General features: G+C 33.6%; 1 protein-coding gene across 1 annotated transcript; it reads right to left on the bottom strand.

Annotated features, from left to right (window-relative positions):
* Positions 1 to 3094: 3094 nt before the first annotated feature.
* Positions 3095 to 8083, bottom strand: LOC131038876 (NAC domain-containing protein 71-like). Its single transcript, XM_057971431.2, has 3 exons — positions 7623 to 8083; positions 5633 to 5910; positions 3095 to 3832 (listed from the first exon to the last, which is right to left on the bottom strand). Exons 1-3 carry the CDS (start codon positions 7774 to 7776, stop codon positions 3317 to 3319), a joined length of 948 nt encoding a protein of 315 aa, XP_057827414.1. The 5' UTR covers positions 7777 to 8083; the 3' UTR covers positions 3095 to 3316.
* Positions 8084 to 10178: the final 2095 nt, after the last annotated feature.

The raw sequence follows: 10178 nt of genomic DNA, 5'->3' as shown, positions 1-10178 counted from the left end.
CAAAATTTTTAAAATGTAAATTTTCTCCACCTCTTCAATAAAAGACTTTGAAGCAACGTGATTAAATTTTTTATAAAAATTAAAATTGTTCATATTAAATAAGATATAGCCAAGGCATATGATAGGGTTAAATGGCAATTCTTGCAAAAAATTCTCATAGCCTTTTGATTTAGTAATGAATGGGTTAGTTGGACGATGAGTTGTGTTACTTCTTCAACCTTCTTAGTTGTTATCAACAATGAGCCTTCTCATTTATTTGGGGCTTCTAAGGACCTTCACCAAGGGGATCCTTTATCTCCCTATTTGTTTATTATAATGGCTAGGGGTCTGGGTAAATTTATTCATTCTCAAGTTTCTCGACGGTTGATTCACGGTGGAGCTGGGGAAAAAGGATGCAAAAGCAATGCCACTTCCAATTTATGGATGATACAAATTTTATAGGGGTTGCCTATTTTCATGAAGTCGAGTCTTTTAGTCAGATGTTGGATATTTATTTAGCTATTTTGAGCAAGAAAATCAATGAGCACAAATCTTCTATCTATTTTTTTAGTGGTCCTAAGACTATTCAATGAACGATTGCAATTATTTTGCATTTATAAATTGCTTCTCCTCCCTTTGTTTATTTGGGCATTCCTCTTGTTGTTGGTCAACAACTTAGGCCTTACTGCTAGAAGGTTTCAGATAAGTTACATTAGAAGGTTAATCACTAGACTCATTGTGGATCTCCATGCTCGGGTGATTCTCCTTCAATTTGTGATCTAGGCTCTTCCTATTTATAAGTGTTTTGTTTAGGTGGTTCCTTCGTATTTCCTCAAGAAGTTTGATGCTCTTTTGTGCCATTTCATTTGGGGTGGTAATTTGTTTCCTTCCAAAAAGAGCTTAGTTAAGTGGGATTCTATCTACTGGCCAAAGATAGAAGGAGACCTTGGTCTTTGGTCAGTTATTCATAATGAGCAAGTTCTAGCAGCCAAATTATATCATCGTTGGTGCACTAGTCAAGATTGAGTTTGGACTTGCATTCTCAATCATAAGTATTTACCTAGAGTTAACGTTTTTGATGTGCGTCATTGTTGATTGGAGGGAAAGGGCTCTATGATTTAGCATATTATGAAGAATGGAGCTCAATAGATTAAACAACCTGTACTTTTTTAGATCTGCAATGAGGGCTCAAAAGTTCTTTTTGTCTTGATTCATGGGATGGTAGTCCTTCAATCCTTTACATGTATCCGTACTTGTGGCCATTTTGTGATAGTTTTACTATAGTTGGTTGGAATACTGTGGCAGATTATAAGACTGTTTAGAATTTTAAAGTGGTTGTTGGTTGCAAGGGGAAGGACCCTCACAATTTTCGCTAGGTGGGTCAGAGGAGGCTAGGCAAGAGTTAGCTAAACTTTTTACTTCCCAAGAGTGTAATTCTTTGTCAAGGAAGGATACTTTGGCTTGGGGTAGGAATTTGATTCATAAGTACTCTGTTGCTGTAGGTTACTTGGCACTTGATAGGAAGTTTTTTGGGAGTATTGGGGTTCCATAGTGGAAACAAGCATGGAACAAATTTTCTTGGCCTAAATGCAACTGTTTAATGTGGCTAGTCGTTTAGAATTGATGTCTTACTTGGAATAATTTATGCAAGTGGGGGTTCCATGGTCCTTCTATGTGTGCATTGTGTTGTACGAGTGAAAGTGTATTTCTCATCTTTTCTTTCAGTTCTCTTTCGATAGGTCAATTTGACACCTTTGGTGGGGGTTTGGAAGCAGGCCTGTTAGCATGTCTCCTCTTTAGCTGAGTTTTAGACATGTTGGGGTAAGTCTCTAGTTAAGACTTCCTTTCTTTAGCTTGCTTGAATTCTTGGACAAACTTTCATTATTTGACATATTTGATTGGAAAGTAATCAGTGGATCTTGGGCAGATTATTCACACTCTCTGTGAAACTGTCTTGACAAAGTGTGATCTTGTTTTTATTTTTTTAAGTTCTCAAACTTTTAAATTTCAATAACCTTATAATCTTTATCTTCTATTGATACTCTTTCTTGGTACACGGCTTTAATTTACTTATCTTGAAATGCCGTGGTTGGAGGAGCGTTGAAACCTCAGGTTAGGTGCTAGTCTAGATTGTATTACTGTTTGTACAGCCCTTGAACCCATTCCTTATCTAGGAAACCAAGATGAATGAAGAGATACGTCAAGAATAAGTGATGAACGAGATAGCTCACATGAAGGAAGTTGTCAGGTATCGTAGCTAAGGAGCCTCTGGAAAACCCTCTGCTACAGTTTGAGAAATAAAAGATGAGGAGGAATAATCACAGAGATAGAGAAATAGAGAACTTTTGGCCTTTTGATACACGAGGAGTGAACAGTAGTCTTTATTTAGTATCAATATATTGGAGGTTTAGAATGGTTTACAATGGGTAATGGTAGACAAACTTCAGGTGTGGCCTCGTTGTGCCGCATTTATCTATTAAAAAAACAGTCACAGGAAAGAAATGATGACAAATATTTATGAGCAAAATAAAAACAGAATACAAAAGACTTAATGCTATTATTTTCAAATAGAAAGATAAATACACAGTTCTACAAACTGTTTTTTATGAACACCATTCACCACTTTTATTATTCTGAGCTTTGACAAAAACAGGGTAGCTTTATATAATCAATGCTCAATACAACATTGTCTTGACATTGAAATTAATTAATAAAGGACGGTTTTCTTTCCAAACTAGAAACTATGACATGCTGAAGTTTATTGAATGAATTACTAAGTGCAAACTAGAAACTATGAAACAAAATAAAAACTGCAGGTTGCAGGCAGTGATGTATCGGTTTCCAACATGGGTGTCTGCGATTATTACATATTTTTCATTTGGTCCTGCTGAAGCTTCCATCTTATGTAGCCTTATGCGAACTCTTATTTTGGGTGTACCTTCAGATGACACATCTTGCTGATAACTATGCAATGCTCGACTGTGAACTCATAATTGAAGATTTTGAAATACACAATAAATAACTATAGGCTGTTATAGCAAAAAGAGAATTCGCAACAGCAAACACTGTTTGCTATAACAGAGAAATCACATCAACAAACACAATTTGATTTCACACAAAAATAAACATCTTTTACTAATTCAAAACAGCAATTACATCATTCCTTTATATAGAGGTCTTCCTCATTCATTATAATTTGCAGACTGGACAACAAGGAACTCTTTATAGAGCTCATAATAAAGATAGACTTGCAGTTTTATGCATAGCAACTAAAATACTTAAAAATATAGAAATTACTATCTACCAAAGTTACCCAAAAAAACCACTAAAATCTAATTTAGAATCTCTCTCCCAAATCTCCAGGACGACCATTGTTGAATTCACTCTCAAATAAAAGAGAAGAATCACAATTCTCAAAATCATTAAGTTCTATATAGTCACCATTCAAGATGTCAGCATCGCTATCCTGAGGGAAAGAATGATCCACATTAGAATTCTGGGAATCCAGACATGCCTGCAGAATTTCCTCTATGATCTCTGTTTGTTCAATATACTCATCCATTTCTTCACCAGTCAAATATCCATATGTAGCTTCAGGCCTAGTAAAGCTTATATCAGCTGGAGCTTGAGGAAAATCATTGTTGTATGGTGGAAGCCATCCAAACTCGGAATTTGATCTTAAACCATTTGGCATCGAACCAATTTTAGACCCATCTTCAGACTTGTCTTCAGCACAGGAAGGAATTCTACTTTTAGGCGATGAATCAAACTTCTCAATTTCTGTATTTTTTAATCCACCACTTTTTGCAGGAAGTTCGTACCTTCTGAGAACATGGCATAATACAAAAGCACTCTGCAGAACAGAAGAAAATTAGGACCAACAGTAGCTTTACAAATTGCTAATAATGATAATAAATATCAACAGTATTAACATGTTCAAAGTAATTAAAAAATATTATGATTCTCAATATTAAACAGTTGACTCAATTATGTGATCTCATTATAAGACTAGGGGTAGACATCAATTAATGAATTTCTGTCTATTCCTGTCTGCCATTTAGTAGAGGGAAATGAGATAAAAAAACTGACACCATTTCAGAAATCCAAAGTTGCTTTGGCTTATGTGAAAATAAACAATACAGCATTTTCTTATTCCTTGAGACCCTTTTAAAGACCGAAGTTCCAGTTATTCAAGCAAGAGATTGACAATTGGTGTTTGTGAGAGATTGACAAAAACAACCTTTTATTGTAAGTGATTCATTTGACAATACAAACTTTATTAGAGGACTAAGCAAACCATCCTTATTTTCTCCTTACCCGTTTACCATCTGAAAAAGAAGGTAAAAGTGCAACACTCAAAGTAAATCATAGAGGAATTCAAGGCAACTTAAGCTTGTTGGGGAATATTAACAAAACAGCCTTCGTAGAAATATGTTATTGCCTATTTTTCCAGAGAAGTGAATCTTAGAATTCAAACAAGGTCACCAATAACATAAGAAATTTATGTTGCTTTGGCATGAGAAAGAATGAACATAATGGGATTTATGAGAAGTATGTCATAATGTCAATTATTTATTTCCTCTTCGTTAAAAGAACGAAACAATCCGGCCACATATAAGATTGTACATTCAAAATGCTTGGGCTATGAGCTTCGCAATGAAAATATCAAAAAAAAACAGCCAAAGTTCAAGTGTACAAGAGTGGCCAACATTTTAATAAGTAATAGCCAAGGCAATTTTAAATCATATGAAAGTGCAAAATGAATTCATACCATATCCTTCTTACGCATGTTTCTACCTAAATTCATTTAACACTAGCACTTCTATTACTGCCGAAGGCTACTTTGGAACTTCTATATGTATACTTTTCATGTTTAAATATACATATAAGATTAATATTATCATTCTCAAAAAGCATATAGTTTAACTATAAGGTATAGAAAAACACTGATATTCACCTATTTATATCACCAACATCATCAACTCAACATGCATTCCTACAAAGATTTTAAAAAAAGATTGAAAAAAATTGGACTTAAAAAAGCAAGATGTTCATGAATCACATTGCTACTTATCATGAACAGCCCTGCCCAATGATTGACAAATATCTTAAGAATAAGAAAATAATTGTTTAGACCAGATCTTTGTAAGCCTTTTTCTTATGATGGGAAAATCCATTACAATAACAACATTCAATTGAACCCTATCAATCAAAAAAGATGCTGAACACATGATCAAAAAAGATGCTGAACACATGGTCCTGCCTTGCACTCATTTTTACCAACATGGCATTTATGCATCAAAAGTTGATTTTTCTAAACTATCATATTTTCACAATCCATTGAGTTAATATATACAGTTTCTGGATTTGATTGAAACTGTATACATTAAGTTCATTTTTATTTTAAATGATCACATTTCTATGTAATTAAGTCAATGTATGACAAAGCATGAGAGAGGTATGCGAACATGCATTTCTATGTATCTATTTATTAAGTTAATGTCAATAAATGCAGGTATAGAAAAATGTTAGTAAAAATAATTTAAGGTTAATGGATATTTATGTTTTGTCATGGTTTTTCTAGAATTTCTTTATGGAAATTATTCTGAACTTTGTAAGCCTGGACTCTCCAGTAAATTAGTCAGAATAATACCTGTAAAGCAGGTCCTGTCTTGAATTCATTTTCATCAATATGGTATTCATGCATTATCCATTCAGTTTTTTCTCCATGTGGAGGTCTGCCCTTATAGAAACTTAGAGTGTTCCTTACTCCTGTTAAAATTGACTGAGAGTGAACTGTGTGGTAGCTTCCTGTGATCTTCCAATAGCCAGCTTCAGTAGCAATGTTATCAACTGAACCACCGCGATACTTCCAATCGCAAGGACTAAAAAAGAACCACTGTTCGTTACACTTCGGCAGAAAAGATCTGTCTGCAAAATTGCAAAAGACTCATTTCAAGCACAAGCCATTATATACTACTTCATAAAAATTCATTTGATACTCTAAACTAGTGAATCATCGCTATTTATCGCAAAGTTTTTTTCCTCTAAGGAAAGCATGATCATCATATGCAGCATCTGAATTCAGTAAACATTAGGCACTATGGAAGTCATTGCCTTACAGTGGAAACTACAAATCTCGCCATGGACAGGAGAGCAATAGATGAAATTTATTTCCACATATTACAGAAATTTTAGAGCTCTTCGGAGAATATTTTCATCTCATCATGGGCTAGATATAAGGATGATAATAATGTTACAATATGAAGCTCTGCTAAATTTTGGATTGATATTAGAAAAGCTGTTCAAATCTATGAGGCATTTAGAGGTCTGATCTACCGATAGTTTTCTCACATAAAGCTGATTAAGACTGCTCCAATTGAGCCATATTGCAGGTCTTTTTAAGCCTTCCTAACATTGAAAGTGGTACTAACTCAGAAGTCACCTCATGCAATATACATGTCATATAGCACGTTGAAATAGATCAGCAGTCAATCCATTTTTCTGAAATTAATTCTAAACGAAACAGTCAAGGAATTTCATAAACCCGTTCTGTAACTTAATCAGTTTAGAAATTAAATTAATGTCTACCAATGTGAGAATCAGTCAATAAACTCAAAAATACAAACAACAACAATAGCGTAAAGGAATGAAAATGACCTCCAGCTTTTTAACAGATACGAGGGTACAAGGTTAAAGCCAAAAATTCATAAACAAAAGAATTAAATTAGAAATGTACCCAACTAAGATAAACCCTATATATATCCAGATACAATCGATTTCCAACTAATCTGTATCCAGATACGAAATACAAAGAACATTAAGGACTGTCATCCTCATCAACCGACATAAAAACTTTTGTGTCCTAAACCCTTAGAATATATATTACAACACCTGTTTCCAACAAAAAACTGTAATGTCCTAACTACAAAATTCAGCTGTAAATCTCACTCTTGACAGAAAACTAAGAGGTCGTAACTATCAAGAGGCCGCCGCATGTCTTATTCAAGTATTACTTACAAGATTGACATTCAAAATCGAAGGTTGACATTCCATTCGCAAACACTTGACAGAGTACTAAGAGGTTGTTGCTATTAAGAGGCCACTGCATTCACAAAACCTGATTTGAATGGCCACATATGAAACCATCTAATTTAATCAACAAACTATCCCACAACACAGGATCCTGATTTAATCATCAGGATTAGGCCACCGACCAGGATGACAAATTTAATTGGCAGACTATCCCACAAATCAAGATGACTGATTCAATAAGCAGATTATAACATAAACCAGGATGACTAATTTAATGAGCATATTATCGACTAAGATGCCAGAAGAAAACACTTTAAGGCAGACATATCTATCCTAAGAAATAAACTTATTTTGACGGTTTTATCTAACGTTTGCTATTTATTTGATTGGTTAATGAACGGTTAGGGCCATTCCCACACAGAGTTATCATGGAGTCACCGACATGATTTACAAGCAGTCAAGGCATATCATGGAGTCACCGGCATGATTGGAAGCCATAACCCAGTTGTCCTACCCTTAATCACAGCCCTTATGCAAATCTATCATAACATATTACAAGCATTTTCAAATCGATGGGTAAATATACAAATACAGTTTAGATTCTTGACCTGGCAACTCCCAAGGCTCGCATTTGTAAACATCCACCTCAGGAATCACATCCAATGTTTCCTTAATGCCACAGTTTTTCCGCTTCAAATACTCAAATACGAGCTCTCCTTCACTTGGATTGAATCTAAAGCCCGGTAGCACAGATGAATCCATTTGCTGAAAGATACCTACTTGAAAACCGAAAGAACAAATTGGACGGCGATCTCAGCTCAAACGTGAGAATAATGGAAAAGGCCCTGAATCTCCCCTTCTATGTATACTATCATTCCATACTGATCTGAATTACTGGCGTGCCGCTTTTCATTTGTGGGTATGTGCATTTATTTATTATTTAGATTCCCTAAAAATCCCCCATTGGAAAATTAGCTTACTGTTTACGCCAACAACTGTGGTGTAAACTAGGGAATGGCATTAGAGAAAATTGGCCCAAGCTTTCCCTGCACTTTGACGAAGAGCAGCTAATTTTCTAATCGGTAGGCGGCATTTGTGCGTAAAAACTATCAAAATAAGGTAATTCATTTCTAAAGAACACATGTGAGACCGGTTTAAGTAAAAGGTGGTGGTTTAGGTTTTAAAGGTTCAAAGAGTAATTATCTAGTTTACGGGCTTAAAGTGTATTAACAAAATTGTTCTGTATTTTGTTGGTTATTGGTTTTAAGTAAAAGATATTTTAATTATTATTTTTTAAATAGGGTAGTTAAGAATATAGTTTTAGGATATAGATGTTTTAATTTAGTTATTTTTGTAATCTAAATATTTTATAGTGGAATATAGTTTTGTGTTTATTAAATATAAATTATAAAAATAATTTATTCTATTTGTTCAATGTTCTTTATACTAATCCATGTTTCAATTTGTGTCATAAGATGATGTCAATCTTTGTAAAGATAAGATGTAGAACATATAAGACACTTGAGATGACATCTTAATGGTTTAAATGTAATGCTGTAAGAACAAATAAGGTACTTGAGATGACATCTTATTATGAGGTGCTTGAGATGACATCTTATTCTGAGGTACTTGATATGACATCTTATTCTCTTAAATGCAATTCCCGACATAATAAAAGATCGAGATAGTTTAACTATTTTCTATATGATTTCAGAACAGATGTTAAATATCATGCCGGACAAAAAAAGATGAAACAATTTAACTGTTTTTTAACATGATGTCATAATAGAGAAGGCACTTGAGACGTGGGACTATTAAAAATTAAGAACGTTCATATTTTATAATAGAGAAGGCACTTGAGATGTGGGACAAGAAGATTTAAATGTGAGACAGTTAATTTATAACTTTTACATTTTATAACAATAAGAACGTTCAATGTGGAACCATTAATTTCAAACTTTTAATAGCAATGAGAAAGGTATTTTTTGAGATTTTCAGCTCTAAAATAGCTATTCATGATTTATATTTTATAGGGTTTTCACAAAAAAAATTTGTAATGACTCTTAATAACTTGATCTCACTTACAACTTTACCTAATATGACAAAATATAAAACAATTTAATTTTTTTTAATTTAATATAATTGAGATCTTTTATACAAATATTTGAATTCTTAATTTTATCTTTAACTTGCTTTAAAAAATATTTTCCAAAATCAGATTAATAATTTAAATCAAATTACCTTTAAACTTTCATATCATAAATAACTATCTATTACAATTTAATTTTCTAGATTAGAAATACCTTTCTCCTATCATAACAATACATAAAATTCCTTGACCTAAAATTTCTTAAACAAATAATAAAACTTCTATTATAAATAAATACATATATAAGTTAAATATATATCAAAATAATTGAAAATATAAATTTTAATCATAGATACAACCTTACGGCCATCAAATTGAAACACTAATGCAAACATGACAGAGTTAAAAAGTCTGGTTTGAAATTAAAACGAAAAAAAGACAAAATCTGGTGAAAAAAATGACTGAAACGGAACTCGATATTGTGGAGAGGCTTTGTTTCTCCGCAATTTGCGGTTTCGGGCAGTGTGAGAGATTTTGCTTTAAATTATATTAGTTCAAACTCATTTCCTTTTTATTAGCTTTAATTGCAGAGTCTTTTTCCACAACCAAAGATAAAACTGAACAATTCCAGCCAAATCCTGATCGCCAGCGTTTCGAACCAAATTCCAACACAAATGGAACAATCTACAGGTGGCACAACGGAATGCATGTGTGGATTTAGTTTTATTGCACAATCTTTTTCCACAACCGATCTTGACTGAACCTAAAGATCAGGATCGCCAGGCTTTCGAGCCAAATTCCAACACTAAAGTAAGAATTGCAGTTGGCAGAAGGGAATCCAATGGCACGGGATTTCAGAGAAGGGTGCATGCGATGTTTAATTGCGGAAGATGTTGAATGAAAATAATAAAACTCACGATCGCCAGGGTTTGAAACTTTGAAACACAATTGGTGTGATTTGCAGGTGGGAGAAGAGAATGAGAAGGGAATGGAAGGATTGGCATCGTAAATGGAAACTAACAGCCTGGAGTCATTGAGACAGGAGATCGGTAATGGAAAGCTTAAATGATTAAAT

Source organism: Cryptomeria japonica, chromosome 9 (genome assembly GCF_030272615.1).
Source record: "Cryptomeria japonica chromosome 9, Sugi_1.0, whole genome shotgun sequence".
Lineage (NCBI taxonomy): Eukaryota > Viridiplantae > Streptophyta > Pinopsida > Cupressales > Cupressaceae > Cryptomeria > Cryptomeria japonica.
The sequence above is the reverse complement of the archived record's forward strand: the minus strand, read 5'-3'. Positions and strand labels throughout refer to the sequence as shown.

Bases quoted from the DNA above. Each gene is read 5' to 3' on its own strand.
- LOC131038876 (XM_057971431.2), bottom strand. From the start codon at position 7,776: ATGGATTCATCTGTGCTACCGGGCTTTAGATTCAATCCAAGTGAAGGA. The intron at 5,911-7,622 runs GTCAAGAATCTA...GCAATTTTGCAG, and splicing joins CGAGCCTTGGGAGTTGCCAG to ACAGATCTTTTCTGCCGAAG. The intron at 3,833-5,632 runs GTATTATTCTGA...TCTGTTCTGCAG, and splicing joins AGACAGGACCTGCTTTACAG to AGTGCTTTTGTATTATGCCA.